General features: G+C 46.1%; 1 protein-coding gene across 2 annotated transcripts in view; it reads right to left on the bottom strand.

Moving 5' to 3' along the window:
• The window catches only part of LOC123373746 (disintegrin and metalloproteinase domain-containing protein 20-like), a 144,793-nt gene extending 121,090 nt beyond the window's left edge, over positions 1–23,703 (bottom strand). Inside the window, exons 1-6 of one of the 2 annotated variants that reach the window (XM_045022853.1) lie at positions 23,661–23,703; positions 20,094–20,176; positions 18,171–18,235; positions 6,271–6,349; positions 4,860–4,936; positions 3,810–4,017 (exon numbers count right to left, since the gene is read on the bottom strand). In XM_045022853.1, the coding sequence (XP_044878788.1) occupies positions 3,810–4,017; positions 4,860–4,936; positions 6,271–6,349; positions 18,171–18,235; positions 20,094–20,176; positions 23,661–23,703 (555 nt within the window). Of the gene's footprint in view, positions 1–3,809; positions 4,018–4,859; positions 4,937–6,270; positions 6,350–18,170; positions 18,236–20,093; positions 20,177–23,660 lie in introns of those variants that run through there. The other variant, XM_045022861.1, reaches the window with a different exon arrangement.
• Positions 23,704–25,947: the final 2,244 nt, after the last annotated feature.

Genomic DNA, 25,947 nt, shown 5'->3' with positions numbered 1-25,947 from the left:
ACCTGGGGGTTGTGACAGGATCCCCATGGTGCAGCCTTGGACCGTAGGACCGCTGTGCTCCCTGAACTCTCTCCAGCCTGGGCTGTCTCTCACAATGCCTCACTAGTGATCAGCAGCAACCCCCTCCAGGTGCTGTTATCACTCAGCACAACCGCATGTCGAGCCCAACACCCAAATCAATTCCATGAATACTCTCAAAGCCACTCAATGAATCACACAGAGAAAAGCACCAGCCCAATCCTGCCCCCACAGCTCCCAGCATTGTATCTCAGGAATATACCATCTTGCGCTGCTCAAGACAAGCAATGCAGATTTATTAATTGGTTCACCAATTCTTCAATGGAAAGAGGATATACACCAGCCTTTGCAAAACCTGAACAGATTTGCCACACACCTCATACAAAGTCACTGGTAAAAATAAACAGTAAAACAGATTTATTGACTACAAAAGATAGATTTTAAGTGATAGGCAAAAAGTCAGAGTTAGTTACGAAAAAAAATATATAAGCACGCAGTCTAAACTCTCAATCCTATTAGACTGGGCAACATCTAGATTAAGCAGGTTTTCTCACCCCACTGGATATTTCAGTCCATAGTGTACAGATTTCACCCTTGAAAAATCTGGGCCAGTTCCATCAGTTGGAATCTTCGGAGTGTCCTTGTTGCTTGCAGCATACATAGGTGCAGCTTCCATCCAGGACATGTCACACGACCCATTGTCTACATCCAAGCCCTAACACACAACCAAATTTGCTCCAATCCCTCAGACAGAGACAAACACCTACAAGATCTTTATCAAGCATTCTTAAAACTACAATAAACACCTGAGGAAGTAAGGAAACAGATTGACAGAGCGAGACAGGTACCCAGAAGTCACCTACTACAGGACAGGCCCAACAATGAAAATAACAGAACACCACTGACCATCACAAACAGTCCCCAGCTAAAACCTCTCCAGCACATCATCAAGGATCTACAACCTATCCTGGAAAACGATCCCTCACTCTCACAAACCTTGGGAAGCAGGCCAATCCTTGCTTACTGACAGCCCCCCAACCTGAAACAAATACTCACCAGCAACTACACACCACACCACAGAAACACTAACCCAGGAACCAATCCCTGTTACAAACCTCGTTGCCTACTCTGCCCCTATATCTACTCTAGTGACACCATCAGAGGACCCAAACACATCAGCCACACCATCAGGGACTCATTCACTTGCACATCTACTAATGTTATATATGCCATCATGTGCCAGCAATGCCCCTCTGCCATGTATATTGGCCAAACCACACAGTCTCTACGTAAAAGAATAAATGGACACAAATCAGACATCAGGAATGGTAACATACAAAAGCCAGTAGGAGAACACGTCAATTTCCTGGACATTCTATAACAGATTTAAAAGTAGCCATACTTGAACAAAAAAACTTTAGAAACAGACTACAAAGAGAAACTGCAGAACTAAAATTCATTGGCATATTTAACACCATTAATGTGGTCTTAAATAGGGACAGAGTGGCTGGCTCACTACAAAAGCAGCTTTGCCTCTCCTGGAATTGACACCACCTCATCAATTATTGGGAGTGGACTACATTCACCCTGATCAAATTGTCCCTGTCAACACTGATTCTCCACTTGTGATGTAACTCCCTTCTTTTCATGTGTCAGTATAATAATGCCTGCTTCTGTAATTTTCACTCTATGCATCTGAAGAAGTGGGTTTTTTACCCACGAAAGCTTATGCCCAAATAAATCTGTTAGTCTTTAAGGTGCCACCGGACTCCCTGTTGTTTTTGTGGATACAGACTTAACCCAGCTACCCCGATACTAGATATTAGAGTGTATTTTGGAGCAATTCTCTGATGCAATCCTGAGAGATTTTTTTTCCTGCCACCTTACTTTCTGGCAGGGAAGCAACCAGCCATTGCAGACCTGCTCTCAGTTACTCAATCCCATCTCATATTCTAGGTAGTTATCTGGGATGTTCTAAACTTATTGGTTATGTCTGTGTGAGATTCAATCTAATAAATTGTAGTTTTAGATAAGAGCACACTTATTTGTATCGATTTTCATCAGCCAGAAGTGCTGTGTTCCCACTGATTTATTCCTAGCACTGCCTGGAGTGAAATAGTTAAGTTACCACTGCTTTTGGTTCTGAAAACTTTTGGTTGGGTAAAACCACAGGGATCAGTTCTGGGTCCGGTTCTGTTCAATATCTTCATCAATGATTTAGATAATGGCATAAAGAGTACACTTATAAAGTTTGTGGATGATACCAAGATAGGAGGGGCTGTAAGTGTTTTGGAGGATAGTATTAAAATTCAAAATGATCTGGACAAACTGGAGAAATGGTCTGAAGGAAATAGGATAAAAATTTCCATAAGGAAAAATGCCAAGTACTCCAATTAGGAAGGAACAATCAGTTGCATACACAAAAATGGGAAATGACTGCCTAGGAAGGAGTACTGCAGAAAGGGATGTGGGAGTCATAGTAGATCACAAGCTAAATATGAGTGAACAGTTTAATACTGTTGCAAACCCCCCCCCCCGCAACTATTATGGAATGTATTAGCAAGAGTGTTGTAAGCAATATATGAGAAGTAATTCTTCTACTCAACTGGAGTACTATGTTAATTTCTGAATGCCACATTTCAGGAGAGTTGTGGACAAACTGAAGAAAGTCCAGAAAACAACAACAAAAAGGACAAAAGGTCTTGAAAACATGACTTATGAAGGAAGATTGAAAAAAACTGGGTTTGTTTAGTCTGGAGAAGAGAAGACTGAGAAGGAACATAACAGTTTTCAAGTACATAAAAGGTTGTTACAAAGAAGAGGGAGAAAACATTTTCTCCTTAACCTCTGATGATAGAACAAGAAGCAATGGGCTTATATTGCAGCAAGGGAGGTTTACATTGGACATTACGTTGTTCCTGTTAGGGTGGTGTAGCAGGGTGCTGGTGCAAAAGCACCTAATTAGCCCCTGCCCAGTCAGCTCCATTCAGGGGAAACAGATTGGGGCTGATGGAAAAGGCCTGATGCTGGCCTGAGGATTGGCAACACCTGCTGGCCTGACAAGCCACGGGCTGGGACGGAGCCAGAAGGTGGGGGCAGCCAGGAAGAAGTCAGTCAGAGAGGGAACTGGAGGCATCCTAGCTGAAGACTGACTGTCTGTAAAGGAGGTGACTAATCCTGCAAGATTTGTATATAGATAGACACTGGTGGTGGGAGAACCTTATATAAATAAAGACACAGGCGTTTCACAACCCTGAAGCCTCTCTGAGCCTTATTGGGGGCAGCAAGCGGGCCCAGGAAGAGGGGCAGAATGTGAACCCTGTTTCAGGTGGTTAAGCACAGGTTAAACTAGAGAGATTGTGGAATCTCCATCATTGGAGATTTTCAGGAGCAGCCTTGACAAACACCTGTCAGGAATACTCTAGATATTACTTAATCCTGCCATAAGTTCAGGGGACTGGTCTAGATGATTTCTCAAGGTCCCTTCCTGTCCTATGAGTCTATCATTCTCCAGAATACTATTTTGTTGGCACCAACACTCTGAATTTGAAAAGAATTACATGAAGCTGACAGTGCTAGATAAGTACTACTATAAAAGTATAATCATTTTCCTTTGCTAATAGGCTTCTGTAGAGCAGTGGTTCTTTATGTTTTTCCACTGGAAAATAAAAAGTTTTCTGGGTCCATTCAAAAGCACCTGGTGGTCTGGATTTGGCCTATTGTCTGCTATTGACTACCTCTGTTCCACATAATATCCATTTACTTTATGTGAACTCATATAAAACACTTACATCTACTACAAGCTGTCTCTCCATCTGAACCTTAGATATTTGATGTTCTCTGTCTTTAGCTACTTGATCTTCCATATCTTCATCAGTTACTCCACATCGATCAGGCGAGTCTTCATCAGCTGCCATTCGATAAATAACATGTTGAAACGTAGAGGAAGATTTAACAGGTTCAATTTCATAGTTTAAATCGTAAATCATGAAATAGCCCCTGAGAATTGCAAAATTGAAGTGTAATTTAGAGATTTGGGAAAACTAAAAAAACTCTACAAAAATATTAGAACTAGTCAGAAATTTTCCATCTGAATTATTTTTGATGTATAATGCAGTTTTTGCAGAACTTTTACTGAAATTTCCTCCCTTGCCTCCTGAAAGGAAGGTGCTATTGAGGGAAAAACATTTCCAATTTACAATTGAATAGAAATGTTCTTGGTAACACAGCCACCTTTGAGAGGCACAATTAAGAGACCGAAGAGCCCTGAATGGGCATCAAGCCACACATCACTCATCACCGCAATATCTATTGTTTTATAAGCCACAGATCAGTCATCGCTGCACTACATACTGTTTTACAATCTATAAAATAAAATACAAAATTAAGATTAGAGACTTGTGATTCTAGCCCTATGTAGTAACAACAGATGACTCTTAACAACTGGTTAGCATAAAACAGGTCAGAAACCTTCAGATCAAGGCCCATCAGAGTAATTCGCTGGCAGGCCATGAGACACTTTGCTTACGTTGACCGTCTATAGGCACAGCTCCCTGCAGCTCCCAATGGCCGCGGTTCGCTGTTCCTGGTCAATGGGAGAAGCGGCCATCACGTCCCTGTAGCCCATGCTGCTTCCCGCAACTCCCATTGGCCAGGAATGGCAAATCGGAGCCACTCAGAGCTACAAGGGGCCAGGCCGTATTGACCCCGGCATAAAATCTGCATTAGGAAAAGGTAAAAGGCCACTAACCAGTTATTCTGTTATGTTCAATCTACCTTTCTGATTCAGAAGAAAAAATGCATTATGTTTGCAATCTAGCATACTGAGCAGTCTACATTACCAGAGTCCAGAGCAGGTGCTGAGAACTGCAACAGATTCTGGGACATCCTCCACATATCCAGAGTAGTAACAATCATCCTGCAAGATCCAAAAGCATGTTTTTCTTTTCTATCATTAATTTTAGCCAAATAGAATAACAGATACTAGTTACACAAAATTAAATATACACAATGCAAAGGCTAAATTTTTTTGCATCTGGTCTCAAAATGGGGTTCTAATATGAAAAAGGAGTGATGAATGACACCTTTTCACTCAGCAGATCTGTTTTCCTGTGTACTCAGATCTACTGGCTTTAGTATCAAAACCAAGTTTTGCTGCTTTTCACTCATGTCAATAGTGCAGAGATAATGCAGCAGGGGGGACACTCCCTGTGGTGAGGAGTGTGCTTCAAAGAGAGGTTCTCAAATATTACACTTTTCTCACAATGAATTCCTACTACCTTACTATTTGCGCTTCTGCGACCTTACTCTCAACAACTAGTTGAAGATGTATGAACATAAAAGGAGACCTACTGGAAATGACATGGATTTTTCTAATACAATTATGACCAGGGAAGCTGAAGGAAGAGGGATGAATCAGACTTAATTTAACAGCCAAACTATATAACCTTGCTTCGCCTGCTTCTTAGAATCACAGAATCATAGACGATTAGGGTTAAAAGAGACCTCAGTAGCTCATCTAGTCCAACTCCCTGCTCACAACAGGATCAACCCCAACTAAACCATCCCAGCCAGGGCTTGGCAGAATACAACCACCGCTCCCTAGCAATTTGATTTTAAAGCAAAAATATTTTGCAGCTATTCAGGGAAGATGAGTCCAGCTCACTTGTAACAAGGGAAGGGGGAAATGAGAACAGAGAGTGGGAATGGCCAATCATTTAAAAAAAAAATTTTTAAATCTTTGCAATCTTCAGCAGTTTGACAGCCCATTTTCTTCATGTTGTCCCCTCTTTCACGTAGAATTTGGCTAATGAATTTTTAAAATTCAGTGTTTTACCTCAGGGTGTAAATGAGGAAGGCCAAGGAAGAACTGTCAGAAAACAGTGACAGAGAATATTGAATGCTTTGTCATCACCTGGGAACAAGTATCACAACTAGCAAATGACCTTAAATCAACAGAGGAACTCAACTGTCCAATCTGTCAGCTATTCAGAAGGAACTAAGGTCTAAGGTGAGGTTATTAACCAGGGGTTATTAACCAAGGGTTTATTAACTATACCTAGGTTTAAATTCATCAGCTTTCAGCCGAGGGTATGGTTGTCTCACTACACAGAAAAGTCCCTCAAATTATAATCCAATTAAAAACCCAGGAATTTATTATCAAAGCTGATAACCTTCATCTATCCAGTCTAGAGCATGGCAGTTTAATTTTACTCAGTATTGTACCCTCTAAGGTACATGTCTCATGCTTACCTGTATATATGGATAATCTGTTATCAAGTCTCCCTTCTCATTGTAAGTAAAAACTGGGATATTTGGGGCTATAAACATTCTGAAAAGTAAAGATTTTAAAAAATTAGAAATTCAAAAGCAGAGGACCCTGCTGAAGAAATATAGATAATGCAAGATGGCGCTTGATATAAATATATGGTAGGCAGTCATTAGGTAAAATTGGTTATAATTAGCTTTGCTGTTAGGTAAATTAATGTTGTTTTTATAAGAACGAAGGGGGTTGTTTTTCTCTCAGCTAAAACCACAAAACTAGTTCAAGATAGTTAAAACTGCTCTGAGAAGAAACCAGAAACTGTTGTGTGAGGCTGTCTCTGAGACAAGTGGAACACCAGCTGACACAAATATGTGCAGCTTGCACTTTGACATAGAATACAGAAAGGGGGATTTCAGCATCAAGCTTCAGCTCAGCAGGCCTGTTGGACAGCAAAGACCACCTGGATGATGTGGTGGGTCCTTCTTCTAGTTCTAAGGCACATACAGGCCATTGCTTATAGTCTTAGGGAAGCATTATCATAGTAGGGGTTTATAGTGACGTTGAGTACAGCATACGAGATGTACTTCCCTTGGTAAGAGGCTGATCAGCCTTTGGGAAATAAAGGTACTTTTGGTGAATTGTCTACTCATAGCCTAGTCTTAAAACCAGATCCAAAAATTCCAACAACTGCTGCTGCAGTCTTGATGCATCTGAAAAGAAGGTTATTCACCTTGTGCGGTAACTGAGGTTCTTTGAGATGCGTGCCCCTGTGGGTGCTCCACTTCTGGTGTCGGTGTGCCCTGGTGCCATCAATTGGAGATTTACAGTAGCAGTGTCTGAGTGGGTCTCACATGCTCAGTAGGCATCTCACGGTGCCTTTGGTGACACGTCTAGGGAGTGCACGACCAAGCCCTCCAGTTCCTTCTCTACTACAGAGTCCCAACTGCAAATTCTGAAGTACAGGGGAGGAGAGCAGGTAGTGGAGCACCCATAGGGTCACACATCTCAAAGAACCTAAGTTACTGCACCAGGTGAGTAACCCTCTCTGCTTCTTCGAGTTCTGTCCCTGTGGGTACTCCACTTCAGGTGACTGTAGAGCTGTGCCCCTGAGAAGGCAAGAGAGATTTCAGGTTCATCTGAATTGTAGAGTTGAGTATGGTTAGGTCAACTATGGCGTCAGCCCTGGAGTAATGAGTGGTTGCATAGTGCTCAGTAAATGTGTGGACGGAGGCCCAATTGGCCACCTTACAAATCTCTAATATTGGAACATTGTGTAGAAATGCTATCGAGGCTAAAACAGATCGTGTAGAATGTGCTCTGATGTGTGCAGGAGGGTCCATGTTCCGAATATGGTAACACTGTTGAATGCATGTGGAGATCCATTTACACAACTCTGAGAGGATATTGCATAGCCTTTCAAATGCTCGTTAGTATAAATGAAAAGTCTAGGAGATTTCTGGAAAGGTTTGGTCCTTTCAAGATAAAATGCTAGTGCACACCTAATGTCCAATGTATGCAAGATGGCCTCTGTTGGAGTACCATGAGGCTTAGAATAGAACTTAGGAAAAATGGATTAGTTGATTCATAAGAAAGGTTAATGTTACTTTTGGTAAGAATTTTGGGTGCGTAAGCCGTGTGACCTTGTCTTTGAAGAATATAGTATAGGGAGGATCGGCCATGAGCGCCCCTATCTCACTCACACATCTGGTGGAAGTAATAGCAACCAGAAAGGCCACTTTCATGGAAAAATGCAGCAGGAAGCAGGTGGCTAGCAGTTCGAATGGTGATTTGGTGCGGCATCTCAACACCAGATTTAGTTCCGAGGCCAGGATAGGTTGGTGAACTTCTGGGTAAATATTCTGGAGACCCGTGAGGAAGCTTTAGTAGTTCAGTGCACAAAGATTAAGGTCCCATCAATCTCATGATGGAATGCAGTAGTGGCCCCAAGATGGACTTTGATCAAGCTCATTGCTAAACCCGAGTGTTTCAGCTCCAGCAGGTATTCCAGCACTAATGATAATGGTGCTGTGGAAGACATCAAGTGTTTTTCTTGACACCAGGAGGAAAATCGCTTCCATTGTTGAAGGTAAGTATTATGCGTGGTCACCTTCCTGCTGTTTAGTAACATGTGTTTAACTTGTTCCAAGCAGACTAGTTCATCATGATGAACTATGCAGGAGCCATGCTTGTGTTACAGAGTGCTTGCTGGGTATGTATACAGTGCTCAACCAGCTCTGTACACTGCACTTATGTAGTCTTGTATGTTGTACCACGAACATCAAGGCTGCCATGTGTCCTAGTAGTTACAGGACAGTACAAGCTGGTATTTGAGGACTGACCCTTCTTCTAAGATAAAGTTTGTTAGGGTTGTGAATCTGGTCAGGGGTAGGGATGCCTTGGCTTCTGTACATCAAGATGTGCCCCAATGAAGCTCAGTTTGTTGGATTGGGATTAGAGTGGATTTTCATTTGCTTGTCTGTAGCCCTAGATCCCTGAATAGTGTGATAGCCATTTGGACTGTGTCCAGTGTTTCTTCTTGAGTTGGGCCTTTGACAAGGCAATTGTCCAGGTAAGGGAAGATCATTATTCCCTGTTTGTGTAGATATGTTTTAACTACCGCTAAGGTTTTGGAGAAAACTCTTGATGCAGTAGATAGGCTGAATGGTAGTATTCTGTATTGAAAGTGTTCCTGTGTTCCTGTCCTACTGTGAATCACAGGAATTTCCTGTAAGCGGTGTGAATGGTGATATGAAAATAAGCATCTTGGTGGTTGAGGGCTGAAAATCTGTCCCCCTTTGCAGTGCTGCAAGTATCGTGCCCAGTGTGACCATCTTGAACTTTTGAGAGCATATGAATTTATTGAGCTTCGTAAGGTCCAAGTAGTGGGAGTAAAATCTCTTTCCCCTGCACTGTGAAGGCACTCGTTCCACGGCACCTACTTGTAGAAGATGATTGACTTCTTGTGGTAATAGGTGCTTGTAAGAAAGGTCCCTGAAGAGGGACAGGGTGGGGGGTAGCATAGGTGGTTGGGAATGGTATATCCCAAAAGTACTATTTCTAAAACCCACTGGTCCAATGTTATTGAGGTCCAGATGTGTAGAATGGGTGAAGGTGATGGCCAAAACATGGGAACGTATCGGGCGTAAGTGCTGCCTAGTGAGGGAGATCATTCAAACCCTAGACCAAAGCTTCAAAATTGTGGTTTGGGAGGAGTCAATTGGGAAGTCAGTGCTTGGGATTGAGGTGCTCTCTGGCGCTGTGAGTGTTGACATTGCCTTTGATTATCGTAAGGCCATTGTTGCTGTTGATTGGTGGAGTCTCTTCTGGTTCTCTGATAAGGTTGATACCTTCTTCTCTTTGCAGGTGTGGTATAAATCCCCAGAATGCGCAGAGTGGCCTGAGAGTCCTTCATTGAGTGGAGCACCTCATCAGTCTTATTCAAAAACGACATTTCTTGATCAAATGGTAGGTCTTCTACTTTCATTTGCAGTTCTCTAGGGATGCCCGAGGCCTGCAACCAGGATGTCCGGCGCATCACTACAGCCATGGCCATGGTTTTGGCTGCCGTGTCCATGACGTCCAAAGATGCTTGGAGGGCTGTTTTAGCTATGAGTTGACCCTCATTTGCAATCGCCTGAAATTGTGACTGTTTCTCCACAGGGAGCTCGACTGTGAATGAGCTAAGTTTCTCATAGTTATCATAATCATATTTAGCTAACAAGGCCGAATAGCTGGTGATACTGAATTGCAAAGTGCTCAAAGAATAAACTTTGCACCTGAACAAGTCGAGCCTCTTGTGTTTCTTATCTCGTGGTGTCCATCTAAACTGGGTTTGTTTGCCACATTGGTTAGTGGCGTCGACTACCAAGGAGTTGGGAGGCGGATGTGAGAAGAGGAAGTCTATCCCTTTGGTGGGGACGTAATACTTCCTATCCGCCCTGTTGCACGTCGGTGGAATTGAGGCCGGTATTTGCCACTGTCTCTGCTGGTTCCAGGATTGCATCATTGATGCGGAGAGTGATCTTGGAAGTAGATGAGGGGTATAGGATTTGTACCATCTTGTGCTAATTTGTCTGCAGTTCCTCCAACGGGATGTCCTGGCTTTGGGCGACCTGCTTAAACGGTTCCTGGAACTGCTTGAAATCGTCCGCTGAGGTAGGAGATGGTGGCATGATCGCCTAAGAAGAACTGTTTACCAGAGATGTAGTTTTCTGGTCTGTATCTATTTCAGTGTCATAGAATCATAGAATATCAGGGTTGGAAGGGACCTCACGAGGTCATCTAGTCCAACCCCCTGCTCAAAGCAGGACCAGTCCCCAATTAAATCATCCCAGCCAGGGCTTTGTCAAGCCTGACCTTAAAAACCACTAAGGAAGGAGATTCCACCACCACCCTAGATAACTCATTCCAGTGCTTCACCACCCTCCTAGTGAAAAAGTTTTTCCTAATATCTAACCTAAAACTCCCCTACTGCAGCTTGAGTCCATCAGTCCTTGTTCTGTCATCTGGTACCACTGAAAACAGTCTAGATTCATCCTCTTTGTAATCCCCTTTCAGGTAGTTGAAAGCAGATATCAAATCCCCCCTCATTCTTCTCTTCTGAAGACTAAATAATCCCAGTTCCCTCAGCCTCTCCTCATAAGTCATGTGCTACAGCACCTTAATCATTTTTGTTGCCCTCTGCTGGATTCTTTCCAATTTTTCCACATCCTTTGTGTAGTGGGTGGCCCAAAACTGGACACAGTACTCCAGATGAGGCCTCACCAATGCCGAATAGAGAGGAGTGATCACGTCCCTTGATCTGCTGGCAATGTTCCTTCTTATACAGCCCAAAATGCCGTTAGCCTTCTTGGCAACAGGGGCACACTGTTGACTCATATCCAGTTTCTTGTTCACAGTAACCTTAGGTCCTTTTCTGCAGAACTGATGACTAGCCACTTGGTCCCTAGTCTGTACCAGTGCATGGGATTCTTCCATCCTAAGTGCAGGACTCTGCACTTGTCCTTGTTGAACCTCATCAGATTTATTTTGGCCCAATCCTCTAATTTGTCTAGGCCCCTCTGTATCCTATCCCTACCCTCCAGTGTATCTACCTCTCCCCAGTTTAGTGTCATCCCCAAACTTGCTGAGGGTGCAATCCACACCATTCTCCAGATCATTAATAAAGATATTGAACAAAACCGGCCCCAGGACCGACCCTTGGGGCACTCGACTTGATACCAGCTGCCAACTAGACATAGAGCGATTGATCACTACCTGTTGAGCCCAATGATCTAGCCAGCTTTCTATCCATCTTATAGTCCATTCATCCAGCTCATACTTCTTTAACTTGCTGGCAAGAATACTGTGGGAGATTGTATCAAAAGCTTTGCTAAAGTCAAGGAATAACACAACCACTGCTTTCCCCTTATCCACAGAGCCAGTCATCATAGAAGGCAATTAAGTTAGTCAGCCATGACTTGCCCTTGGTTAATCCATGCTGACTGTTCCTCATCACTTTCCTCTCCTCTAAGTGCTTCAGAATTGATTCCTTGAGGACCTGCTCCATGATTTTTCCAGGGACTGAAGTGAGGCTCACTGGCCTGTAGTTTCCCGGATTCACCTTCTTCCCTTTTTTAAAGATGGGCACTACATTAGCCTTTTTTCCAGTCATCTGGGACCTCCCCCAATCACCATGAGTTTTTAAAGATAATGGCCAATGGCTCTGCAATCACATCCACCAGCTACTTTAGCACCCTCGGATGGAGTGCATCCGGCCCCCTGGACTTGTGCTCGTCCAGCTTTTCTAAATAGTCCTGAACCACTTCTTTCTCCACAGAGGGCTGGTCACCTCCTCCCCATACTGTGCTGCACACTGCAGTAGTCTGGGAGCTGACCTTGTTCATCAAGACAGAGACACAACTTCCTGAGCCTCCATGGGCTGCAGGGTTGTAGACATGGGATTAGACCTCAATTCGCCTCTACGAGCTCTGGGTGGCCTGGAGTGGGGGCCCCAGTAAGTTGGCCAGTGTTCCCAATGTGCCCATTGCATTGGGAAAGCCATTGGTGGATACATCCACGGCAGTCCACACCATGGTTGAGCCTTCTGGTTGAAATGGTATCTCAGCCCCATATGGCTCCAAGGTGGTCGCTGTTCTTTCAGCGATGAATGGTGCGGCGAGAAAGTGCATGGTCCCTGTAACTCATTATCGTCTTCATTTGATGAGTGTACCGCTTCATGAGAAATGCAGGGATCTCCTCCATAGCCCACAGGCAGAGACGTCCCTAGGGTATGGCAAATCAGGGTGACTGCCCCAGGCCCCATGCTTTAGGGGGCCCCACTCTTCAGGAGGAGATGGGTGCCTGGTGGGGAAGCGAGGTGGGTGGGCAAGCGGAGTGAGAAGCCAAACGGAGGCGAACGGTAGGCAGGCAGGTGGAGAGGGGGAGGCAAGAAAGAGCCACCTTACCAACCTCCAGAGGTACCTGGAGCATCATAGGTGCTCACCAAAGCATGTGTTGGCATCGGGGGTAGCAACCTGGCAGGAGACCATCGTTGTTTCTGCAGTGCTCTTGGCACTGACATCTGTGCTCTCGTCCTCGATCTTTTGGAGGTTACGTCTCCTGTTCCTATGGGAGGAGTGCCCAGAGAGGCAGTCTGCGAGTCCATTTCACGTTGGAGAGATTTCTGCACCAAGATAATTTTTAACCTGAGATCCCAATTACACCAGGCTCTAGCTTTCAGATTGCTACAGTGGGCACATTTTTGTGGGATATGTACCTCACCAAGACACTGTATGCACAAGGAGTGCCTCTCCAAAACGGGCATTGCTTCATGGCAGGAGCCGCATTGCTTGAAGCCTGGGGAGCCAGGTATCTTAACAGTTAACCGCCCCCGGTGTGGGGAGGGTAACTAGAGAAAATAAACTTTTTTTGTAATAAAACTAATTCTAACACTAACACTAACTTTCTATATGACTAACTAGCTATTTCAATTATTATTTCTAAAAGTTTTGGAAGAGCTCCGTCTTCAGCTGAGGATGATTGAGAAGGAACTGGAGGGCTCAAGTCATGCACGTGCTAGACACGGCACCAATGACATAGCGAGATGCTTGCTGTGCAAGCATGACCCACATGGACACTGCTACTATAAATTTCCAATCGACAGTGCCAGGAGGCACCAACCCCTGAATTGAGCACCCAGAGGGATAGCACTTGAAGAACTGTTGGTTACATAAGATCCAAGGCCCAGCTCCTCAAAGGTATTTAGCTCTCATTGAAGTCAGTGTGATTTAGGTATTTAGCCACTTAAATGGTCTTATGTGAATCTACAGTCAAGACCCAGTGCACTCTGCAGATGTGAATTTGCTGGAGAATTCATTTCTTGCCATAGAGCTGTGCTCCAGAATCTATGCATTAATTACAAAAAATATTCCTACCTCTCGTAGTTGTGAAGAAGAAATTGAAAACCTGAACTGAGTGCACCTAATGCAGAGATACCATTATGCCTATTTTAGAGGTGGGGAGACTAATGCACAGGATGATGAAATGACATATCTAAGGTTCCCCAATGGACCACTGGTAGAGTGGAATAAGGCATTGGACTGGGATTTTTTATCTACTAAGCATCACTCACACTTTACCTAATTAAACCCAAGAATACCTCATTAGACAGTTCTGTATTATTGATGACATTTTATAAATGGCAATAGAGAGAGATGTAGGAATTTGTCCACAAATGCTGGATCTGAGAGAAATGTGGCACTGAAAGGAGCAGGCTTACTTGGAGCTTTTCCAGTGCTGACAAGGTCTCCAGCACTGAAGGACCATCACCATCTGCACTCGTGAGCTTCTGCCTTACACCAGGCAAATTTGAAACCCATGGAACTGACAGACGCTAAAGACAAATCCAGCTTCTTCAGTTCCAGTGTGGCTCCAAAGCTGGACATAAGGTACTCCACCAACATGGTGGTGTGATAACTGGACCACTAAATTTAACCAAATTATGAGCTCAACTGCAAAAAATGAGGAAATGTTTATAAAGTGTCACAATAACCTATAGCAACAAATGTTGGTCAAAAAGGTTCAAAAGGAAGACAGAAGGACTGAATTAGTCTAAGCCAGTGATTCTCAAACTTATCTGATAGTGCCCCCCCCTTCACTGTGTCTGTAATAGTATATGCCTCCCCTCTCCCCGCCCCTCAAGTACATATACCGATATATGCAGAAGCAGTGCTTCACTTGACTCAGTTTTGGCCTCTGTTTTTCACTTGAGTTGGGTTTTTTTTTCTGTTGCATGAAGGAGCCAACGATCCATTGTAATAAGAGCAAAGGCAAAACTTTGATTGTGGACTATGCTGGCAATTAAATTTGCATCATAGCAAATGGATTAATGTACAGATGTGAGCTGCTTTGTATAATGCTATGCGAGCAACAAAAATCTGTCAAAATGTGCATTATCATCTGAGGACCTGGTATGCCCAGAGGAATCAGCTTTGGTAGTTCATTCATTGCTGTGGGTAAAATGTGTGCAGTACATTTCCCCCCTCCCCCATAAAGCCTCTCAGCCCCCCCCCAATACATTCACCCCCCCCAAAGGGCTCTCCCCCCAGTTTGAGAACCTTTGGTTCCACAAGAAGTCCCACTGATATAACTCAAATACTGTGTTAAGTTTTCTTGGTAAACAAGAAAAGTGTGGAACCAGAATAAACCAAAGTTGGTGTATCAGAAATAAGATCTAATAAATTAGTGGACAAAATAATGAGGGGATGGGCTATTCTACCCATCCTTCTTTGTCAGGGTTCTTAAAAGAAGAGACTGGGGTGGGGGGCAGGGAAAGCGGGGCATTATTGTGCCAATGGCTGACTGAAAGTTGAGAGAAGGGGAAGAAATGAAATTCACCATCACGTCTGCCCCCTCTACTGTCCTTGAGACCCCAAGCCTTCTTTCTTTTAATCCCAAGAGATGTCCTGACCAGAATGGACCAGAGAGAGGGATCCAGATGACAGCACCACTTCCACTGGCTCCAACTAAATCCCAAACCCATCTGGGCAGTGAGATTTTGTCTCTCCCCCATGCCCATATATGTTCTTTTCCTTCTCCACCTTATTTCTTTTCTTTCTTATACATCCCCTTTTCCTTCTGTTTAATAAGAGTATGGATTAGCTGGCTAAAACCATACATTCTACAACATTGTTGTAAGCTTGTGACCAGAAGGGCACCTAAATGCAATGCCCCTAAACAGCTCAATGCTGTTACACGTTTGCTACATCTCAGGGTGGTTGCTAAGACCCTGTGCTATGTCTGAGTTTTTCCAGCAGAGAGTTTGCAAACAAGAGTCAATAACAGGGACAGAAGCTTCATTTTTCATCTTTGCTGATTTTTTATTTCCCCTTTTCTGTATTTGAATCTTGTTTTCTAAGAAATGGGATCGGACATCAACAACAAAAGCAATAACAGCTTCAGCACATCTCAACTATCTTCTCTTTCCAAAAAAGTGACAGTCATTACCATTTAAGAAACTGTCAAATAGAATTTCCCCCCTCCTTCTAAAGGCTCTTTACAGCTAAAAGGAATGAGGTGTAGCCAGAGTTAAAATATATCACTTATATTTAGGATATAGAAATCAAATATTAGGCCTTAGGATAAGTTAGCACAGGTAACTTAATAATGAACCTACTGAGCTTGTGTCTATGTTTGTATGCTGATGTTTTGAAAATAATTACAGAGTTTGGATAATAATGTCTATGAAACATCAGTAGATGCCACAAGATGACCATTGGTAGTGAGGATGAAATGTTACAAACTTCCTTGGGGTAACCATGTATTACTATGGTCATAAAGTTACATTAATGCTAATGAGTACAAGGGGAAGTAATGAGTTAGCCTATGAAAAATGTGGTACCCTAAAAGTAATGTGGTGTGGAAGTTCAAATAAGGAAAAGGAGTTAAAATCTTCATAAATTTGTATGAACCCCAGTGGGCGTCAGCATAACACATAATAAAAGCTGTATCCCGGCCTGTGTGCCTTGGAGGAGGATTCCAATATAACAGCTATTGGTGATGATGGTGGTGAAGATGATTATGACGATGGTGACCAATATTTTGCGTTTCTCTGCAACGGGTGGTGTTAGTAATAGAAATGCTAGATGTTCCATATTGTTGTCTCTCTCCTTTACCTGACTGCAATCTGTAGATTGTTATTTGTTTGGTCAATAAAATTAATTACAGTGCACTCCATTTATAAGAATCACTGATACCGGAATCAACCGTATCTAGTGATCAAAACCACTGGGACAAAAATCATTCCTATACTAACTTGTACAAATCAAGTGCTTACAGATATCAAATAATCCGGGATGGATGTGATTCTTAGAAGAGGAGTGCACTGTATTACATGAAGAGCACTATGTAGTCTTTGTTGTGCACCCTGGGGTCTCCCTTCTATTGATGACTTCTCTACTGTAATTGATCTTAGGGTCTGAGCTCACAGATCAAAGTAGATGTAATCCCTCACTTTGGGGTTGAGTAATTGATTAAAGTAACCCATAACTATAGATAAGGCTACAGGGAGATGTTGTTAAAATTAACGACTTGCTTCATACTTTACATTTCAAATGCTTTAACTGTTTTTCCTTCTTTGGCTGTAACTTTATTAATGGACTTTGTGCCATGGTACTAAGCAGCTGAGGTTTCTATATAGCAAACCCAAAGCCTTGTTTAACACTGCACACTGACTGAATCGTGGTGGCACCTTTTACTTTTGGGCCCATATATTCTATCAAAATAATACAACAGGAGGTTTCAAAGCAGGTTATGCCCTACTCTGTCCTTGCACAGGAAAGGGGCCTGATAAGGGGAGAAACCTGAGAAGCTAAATCCTAATGCTTGTAATTAGAAAAGCTTGGAGCTGATGAAACTGCCCAGTTTGGGAACTGGCTCCTGTGAGCAGAGGCCTGATAGGCTGCTGCTTTCACAAGTCACTGGCCAGGGCCCTGCTGGTCTCACTCGTTGTCGCTAGAGTCCTGCAGCTCCATGGATATCTGCTTTATATCTGCGGATAGCTGCATCCGCGGATGTAAATTTTGTATCTGTGCAGGGCTCTGCTCATCAGAAATGAGCCAGGAACTGAAGTCTCAGTTGGTCTAGGAATTTAAACAGAGCAACAGTGCAAGAGCTATCTAAAAGCATCTACATTTTCTAAAACTGTAGTAACTTGAATCAGCCGACAGGAGATTTCAGATACAAATTAAGAATTTCTCTCCAAGCATAGAATGAGGATCTCCAATACCTGCAGCTATATGCCAAAAAGAAGAAGCCAATGCAATATGCGATTGTATGACATTTACTAATATTAGCTCTGCATGGTAGCTCTGGGAGGTAGTTACAGTGTGGTCTCCATGGACACCTCTTTTCAAGAAGATTGCCAAAGGTCAGCAGCACAGGGAGACACAAATCTCATTGGCGCTGAGATGCAGAGCCCATCTCCAAGAAGAGATTATTGTTCTGAGTTCTCATATAGTTAACATATATTGGCTAGTGTATCTCAAACCTTTCTGAAATATCCTTCCATGGCATAAGGTTACATGGGTGTAGAGTTTCGTGTGAATTGGTTTGCTCTTGGCATGTAAAAATCAACTTTATAATTAAAAGTAGCTTTAATTTTGAAGTATGGAGATGCTTGTCCCTTCCTAACTATTACTGCTCTAACTAATGGCCCCCATAAAAAACAATTTTCCTTGCATCCCGTCTTCTACTTTTTTACCATTTCTGTTATTTCTCCATATCTAGATTGACAGCTTCTGGGGCCAGGAGCTTTTGTCTTCATACTTGATTGTAAAGCCCCATGTACACTTATTTCTCTAAAGAAAAAAAAATCATATGAAAGGTTTGGAAGAAAACAGTCACTTACTTCTTCTGTAGTAGGTGAACAATATGGAACTTTCCTTCTACTTTAATTAGGTAAGACACCTTCTCCTAGAACATTCAAATAAAAAGTATAATTCAATAGTATTCTAAAACTGACTAATCAATCCCTATACTGTATTCAATTTTATAAAAATTGTATTAATACATTTCTTCAAATTGTGTTCAGAGAAGATTTTCTTCTCTCTTTGTGTAAGGCCTTGCTACAGCAACAAAGTTTGCTAAATATTTCCCAAAGTTGCCAATACTGGTCCAGCTAGATCACCATGAGCAGTATTAGGATCCTGTTTACGTGAGGCTCCCCAGCATTGCTAAAATTGGTGTAGCTCAATCAGTGTCAGCAAAAATGGGAAACATTTAGAAAATGCCCCTAGCGAAGACAGAGCCTAACAGTTGACACTAAACACCACTGCCACAGCACTACTATGCAGTCTCAAATTGAATAGATTATGATGCTCTTAATGTCTTAATTTGGCAGCAGCCTCATCTTTACAGCTTCTCATAACTGCACATTGCTCTGTAGGATAACACCTTTTCAGTGGCTATTGTGATTTATTCTTGCATATCATGCGTGCTCCACAAAAAAAAGTGTCTCAACCTCATAGTTAGTATATGAAGTGTAGAGCATGAATCTCACGAATGCCAGTCCATTCTCAGAACTGATGTCAGGGAAAGCTGATTTTCAGAAAGAAAACAGAAAACTTCCTTATGGTGATCCATGATACAGGCATTCTTTAGATTTTGTGCGTTTAAAAATCTGGCCCGTAGCCCAAAGTCTTTGGAAAGGTATTTAGGTTCCCATCTGAATATTTAGGCACCCAAATACTTTCAAATCTCTGGCCCTAAGCCACTGTCTTAGTCACAGACTACAGGTTGCACTTTTATCATAAGAGGTATATTGTGGCATTTAGCCACAGCACAAAGCTACAATTCCAGGTCGAAAATTAGGATGGAGTTGTTCCCCAGGAGTCAAACATGGACACAGAAGGTTGAAATTCAGTTTACAGTGCTCAGTTCATTTTTGGTTTTTTTGTCTGTTTTACTTTACAGGGTTACAGGGAGAATGTTTCACTCAGTACTTCTCTCACTTGGTTAAGATTTGGGTCATAAAACGTGCATTCTTCTAGATTCTTATTATACCATTTGGTGCTCAGAAAAGTCTTGTAGAATATTTCCAGTAGGAACAGATATATGAAGAATCCCTAAACTATGACAACATAGGTCAAATTCTATACCTCACATACCAAGCAAAATTCCCCTTCAAAGAATGTACAGCATGAACTTCCAATCCTAGTACTCTAGGAGGAATTCAAGACAGACTATCAATAAAATCAGCATGCCAGAACTATTTCTCGGGGGTTTTATATCAGCCCAGACAAATGGGCTATTTCCCCCTACCAGAAGTTACAGACAAGAATAGCCTTATGATGGCATGACTATTCTTTAAAATTGGGGGTTGCCAACTCATAGAGGTACTTCCCTACTTTTCAGGAGTGTTGTGAGGATAAACATTTTAAACATTGTGTAGTACTTATAACCCTTGTTAGTGGGAGCCATATAAGTAGCTTCTGAATTCCTTAGCTCCTTGCAATGAATAATATATGTTTTACTTCCATTCAATTATAAATGTTATTAATGTGCATTGAGTTCCACTCATAAAAATGTCAAGCGCAGTTACACAGGTAAGCAGAGACTATATTAAGGATTATCAACCTTTGTGTTTCAGAGGAGAACCAAACCACTAATTGCTCAGGATAAGGAAGACATTTTCTGCCCTACATACTTTATTATAGAGGTGGTTAAACCTCCCGCTGAAGCATCTGATACTGGCAGTTACCAAAGACTGGATTCAGGGATCACTAGTCTGAGTCAACATAGCAATTCCAATTTTCTTAGAAAGCGGTACTACCTTGGTGTCTATGCCATCTCTTGGTTCCAGCTTTCTTGGAACTATTACTTCAGAATAAGATAATTTTAAAGTCTCAGAAAAGCCTAGAAAGAGAAATAGTTTCAAATAAGTTAAATAGAATATAAGTTTACAGTTATTTGGATACGTGCTTCTGGATTCTGACACTGAAAATCATTTTATACAGAAGTCACTCTGTACAATGTGAAGGAGGAACAATTCCTGGGACAGGGATGAACTCTGCATCTCAATTCAATGTTTGTAAATCATCTGATAAGTTTAGACACAGCGAGAACACAGTATCATTACTACTCCTTTGGGTTCTCTTTCCCAACCTGAACCCAAGCCAATTTCTCCATAAGGCCCCTTCCATCCTCTTGATTTTCTGACCAACACCACTGTATTCCCCCACCAATAGGCTCTCTCTTCCAAGCAAACACTTACCCACTCTACCAGACTACACTCTCCCTGGTCCATCTGACCCCATCACATCCAGCCTCATTCTTCTAATACACCCCACATTAAGCCCTGCTCCTCCATCCCTCCTCTGCATCACACAACCCTCAATCTTGGCAAGCCCCATAACCCCATTGCTTCAATGAGCCCTATTCTCTCATCACCTACTACTGCAAACCACACTCAGTATGCCGCACTCCCTGTTCCATCCACTGCAATCCTCTCCTAGGAAGAATGTCTGCCCCTCTGACTCAGCATCAAAATCACAGAATATTAGGGTTGGAAAAGACAGGAGGTTATCTAGTCCAATCCCCTGCTCAAAGCAGGACCAACCCCAACTAAATCATCCCAGGAAGGGCTTTGGCAAGCCTGACCTTAAAAACCTCTAAGGACGGAGATTCTACCACCACCCTAGATAACCCATTCCAGTGCTTCACCACCATCCTAGTGAAATAGTGTTTCCTAATATCCAACCTACACCTCCCCCACTGCAACTTGAGACCATTGATCCTTGTTCTGTCATCTGCCACCACTGAGAACAGCTGAGCTCCATCCTCTTTGGAACCCTCTTCAGGTAGTTGAAGGCTGTTATCAAATCCTCCCTTACTCTTTTCTTCTGCAGACTAAATAAGCCCAGTTCCCTCAGCCTCTCCTGGTAAGTCATGTGCACCAGCCCCCTAATCATTTTTGTTGCCCTCCACTGGACTCTCTCCAATTTGTCCACATCCCTTCTGTTGTTGGGGGACCAAAACAGGAAGCAACACTCCAGATGTGGCCTCACCAGTGCCAAAGAGAGGGGAATAATCACTTCCCTCAATCTGTTGGCAATGCTCCTACTAATACAGCCCAATATGCCGTTGGCTTTCTTGGCAACAAGGGCACACTGCTGACTCATATCCAGCTTCTTATCCACTGTAATCCCTAGGTCTTTTTCTGCAGAACTGCTGCTTAGCCAGTTGGTCCCCAGCCTGTAGCAGTGCATGGGATTCTTCCATCCGAAGTGCAGGACTCTGCACTTGTCCTTGTTGAACCTCGTCAGATTTCTTTTGGCCCAATCCTCCAATTTGTCTAGGTCACACTGAACCCTATCCATACGCTCCAGCATATCTACCTCTCCTCCCAGCTTAGTGTCATCTCCCTTATCAAAAATCCCTCCTTATCAAAATCTCCCCTTATCAAGCCATATCCCCCCTATTCATACTCTGCACTCCCAACTATACCCCCATCAACAAGACCTGTCTTCCTCTCTTTTCTCTTGCCCTCAAAAACTCTGGGCAAGACTCATTTCCTTTTCTACCTGTTCCATCCCTCATGAATACCCCTTCTAGGGCCACTCCCTACTCCACAGTCACAACCCCCTTCCCGTTACACCACTCCCACCTCATCTTTAGCAGGCTGCACTCCTCTCCTCCCTTCTCCACCTGCCCAAGCTTTCATCAGCTGGCCCAGGTCCCTGCTACACTGCCCAAACTGCTCCCACATCAAAGCCCTCCTTAATGAGCTTCACTACCTACTCTGTCCCCAGTTAAGCAAGTCTCTCTTTTTCTCTTTCTTCTCTTTTCTCCAAACCCGCCACCCCAGGTTCTGCCCAGTCTGCAGACCCTGCTCCACTGCTCCAAAAATTTGCCTTTCCCAGGGACTCTCACTCCACGTGCCTGCCCTACACAGACCCCATCCGTGAACACTTTTGTTTTAATCTTGGCAGGCCCCACTACCCCTCTCCCTGTGCCAGTACACCTGGGACCCTGAGCAGGATCTATTCCACACTCCTCAATGCCCCTCAAAGCCTCATTGGCAGGTCCTGGTCCATGTCTCCCTGCAGTCCCCACAATATCCACTTTCAGCAAACTGTGCTCTTTCCTATGTATCCCAAACCACACCTCAGAGGAACTCACTCTGAGGCACTGCTCCATACCCCAAATAAAGCCTTCACCAAACTCCACATCCCCTCCCTATTCTTTCCTCCCAAATGCACCTAGTCAAGTCTCACTCTGTGCCTCTGATTCAATCCCCTACAAACTGCCTTCAGCTGGCACTGCTCCCCGCTCACAACAGCTCCTGAAAACTTCCTTTTGAGAGCCCCACTCCATGCTCAGCTACCCCAAACCCCTTGGACTGCTCCCAAACATCCTCAGCATGTCTATTTCCCTCACAACCACCACACCTTCGCTCCCCGCCAGAACACTAACCCTCTGTGGGGCCCACACCACCTTCCCTGTTCAAGCATCAATTGAGTCTTCTGTGGGCCCTGCCCTACCCCCACACTACCTCTTGACCAAAGCCATAACATCAAACTCCCTACTCCACAGCTCTCTCTTGCTCTCCACCCTGTTCTGCCCCTACCCCAACAAAATTCCTTCTCTTCCTCCCCTCTACCCTTCCCCATGTGACACTGTGGTGTCTTCCCCCCTCCCCTGAGAGACACCACTTCCTCCTCCCCATTAATCTGAGCTGAACGAGGGTAGGAGCAAAGTCTCAGCATCAGCCCGGCCCTGCAACCCACAGGAGGCAGCCTCAGTGGTTCCTCACACACACCAGCCTGCAGAGATATCACATCAGCCACTTCTCACCCAGCCCCCTCCCTGCTACAGCACTCGCCCCTTTCTAGCTGGTGCTCAGGGCCACCCTGCTCCAGGATCCAAACACCTCAGCCCCTCGCCCTGGCTCTAACCCCTCCCTTCTCCCCTTGGTCATCCATGCTCCCTTCCCCTCTACCCCCAAGAGAGTCCCTTTGCCCCCTATCCAGTTTGCCTCCATGAACCCTCAGGCCCACAGCCCCTTTCTGCCTCCTGCCTGGTTCTGGGCCCTGACCTGCTCTCAGCAGATCCTGAATCTTCCCTCTGCGGGCCCTGCTCTGGCTTCACAAATCCCCCACCCCTTGCTATATTCCCCAGGGCTCCCTGCTGCCCCCAATCCCCATATTCCCCCTCCCCTCAAGCCCCTGTTCCCCGCATTGTGCCTCAGTCCTGCTCCTCCTCCTGTTCTGGCCGTTTTCCCTCACAGCCCTGCTCCGACTCCTGGCTCCCCCCTTCCCTGCTTGGCCTCTGCCTTGCAGGCATGACCCCAAATATCCACCCACTCTGGCATCTCCACCAGACTCACTGCCCCCCTCACCTGGGCTGAGGAGCAGGAGCAGGGCCCAGACCTGCAGCCCCATCCCCGCCGGCCCAGCACCTGCAGCAAGAGCAGAGACAGTGTCTCCCGCCCCCCTCGGCTCAACTGCCCTAGTGCCAGCTCCCCTCCCCTCCCACTGCCTCAGGCCCAGCCCCGCCCCCTCTGCTCCTATTGCCTCAGTGTCAGCCCCGCCCCCTCTGCTCCTATTGCCTCAGGGCCAGCCCCGCCCCCTCTGCTCCTATTGTCTCAGGCCTAGCCCCGCCCCCTCCCCTCCCACTGCCTCAGGGCCAGCCCCCCCGACCCCTACCCTCCCACTGCCTCAGGCCCAGCCCCGCCCCCTCTGCTCCTATTGCCTCAGGGCCAGCCCCCTGCTCCTATTGCTTCAGTGTCAGCCCTGCCCCCTCCCCTCCAACTGCCTCAGGGCCAGCCCCGCCCCCTCCCACTGCCTCAGGGCCAGCCCCGCCCCCTCTGCTCCTATTGCCTCAGGCCTAGCCCCGCCCCCTCCCACTGCCTCAGGGCCAGCCCCACCCCCTCTGCTCCTATTGCCTCAGTGCCAGCCCTGCCCCCTCCCCTCCAACTGCCTCAGGGCCAGCCCCGCCCCCTCTGCTCCTATTGCCTCAGTGCCAGCCCCGCCCCCTCCCACTGCCTCAGGGCTAGCCCCGCCCCCTCTGCTCCTATTGCCTCAGGCCTAGCCCCGCCCCCTCCCCTCCAACTGCCTCAGGTCCAGCCCCGCCCCCTCTGCTCCTATTGCCTCAGTGCCAGCCCTGCCCCCTCCCCTCCAACTGCCTCAGGGACAGGCCCCGCCCCCTCTGCTCGTATTGCCTCAGCCCCAGCCCCACCCCCTTCCCTCCAACTGCCTCAGGGCCAGCCCTGCCCCCTCTGCTCCTATTGCCTCAGGCCTAGCCCCGCCCCCTCCCCTCCCACTGCCTCAGGGCCAGCTCCGCCCCCTCTGCTCCTATTGCCTCAGGCCTAGCCCCGCCCCCTCCCCTCCCACTGCCTCAGGTCCAGCCCTGCCCCCTCTGCTCCTATTGCCTCAGGCCTAGCCCCGCCCCCTCCCCTCCAACTGCCTCAGGTCCAGCCCCGCCCCCTCTGCTCCTATTGCCTCAGTGCCAGCCCTGCCCCCTCCCCTCCAACTGCCTCAGGGACAGGCCCCGCCCCCTCTGCTCATATTGCCTCAGCCCCAGCCCCACCCCCTTCCCTCCAACTGCCTCAGGCCCAGCCCCGCCCCCTCCCCTCCCACTGCCTCAGGGCCAGCCCCGCCCCCTCTGCTCCTATTTCCTCAGCCCCAGCCCCACCCCCTTCCCTCCAACTGCCTCAGGCCCAGCCCCGCCCCCTCTGCTCCAACAGACTCAGGCCGAGCGCCACCTGCCACCGAGTCCTATCCCCCCCTTTCCTGGCCCAACACCCTCCCACCTGGCATTGCCAACTCGCTAATCACACAAACCCAAACATCCTTGCCCCACCCTGCCCCAAGCCCCACCCCTTCCCTGAGGCCCTGCCCCCTCTATCGCTCCCTCACTCACTGTCACCGGGCTGGGGCAGGGGGCTGGGGTACAGGACGGCGTGCAGGCTCTGGGCTGAAGCTGAGGGTTTCAGTGTGGGAGGAGGCTCCAGACTGAGTCTGGAGCAGGGGGTTGGGGTGCAGGAGGGGGTGGGCTGGGGCGGGGCGGTTGGGTGCAGCAGGGGGGTTGGCGTGCAGGAGGGGGTGGGCTGGGGTGGGGGATTGGGTGCAGCAGGGGGATTGGGGTGCAGGAGGGGGCGGGGGTGTGGGCTGGGGCAGGGGGGTTGGGTGCAGCAGGGGGGTTGGGGTGCAGGAGGGGGTATGGGGATGGGGCAGGGTGCTGGGGCATGGGAGGGGATGAGGGGGGTGGGGTCTGGCACCGAGCGGTGTTTACCTCGGGCAGCTCTCAGTCAGCAATGTAGTGAGGCTAAGGCAGGCTCCCGCCTGCCCCAGCCCCGTGCTGTTCCCGGAAGCAGCTGACACATCCCTGCGGTCCCTGGGAGGGGGTACGTGGCTCTGCACACTGCCCCTGCCTGCAGGCACCATCCCTGCAGCTCCGTTGGCCGCAGTTCCCTATTCCATCATGACTATTGCAGACTGAAAGGTGGCAATAATTCCTCTTGTTGAGATAGATCTTGAGGTGGCCTTAGGTCTTCAGGCTGGACAGAAGCCATCTCAGGATGGTTGAATTATTGTGAGACCCATGGAAGCCTACAATTCGCCTATAACCGTGCCTCGGTGGGTCACAACTGAGAATACCAAATTCGGGATAAACTGATGAGAAAT

The sequence above is a fragment of the Mauremys mutica genome, chromosome 1 (genome assembly GCF_020497125.1).
Source record: "Mauremys mutica isolate MM-2020 ecotype Southern chromosome 1, ASM2049712v1, whole genome shotgun sequence".
Taxonomy (NCBI): Eukaryota; Metazoa; Chordata; order Testudines; family Geoemydidae; genus Mauremys; species Mauremys mutica.
The sequence above is the reverse complement of the archived record's forward strand: the minus strand, read 5'-3'. Positions and strand labels throughout refer to the sequence as shown.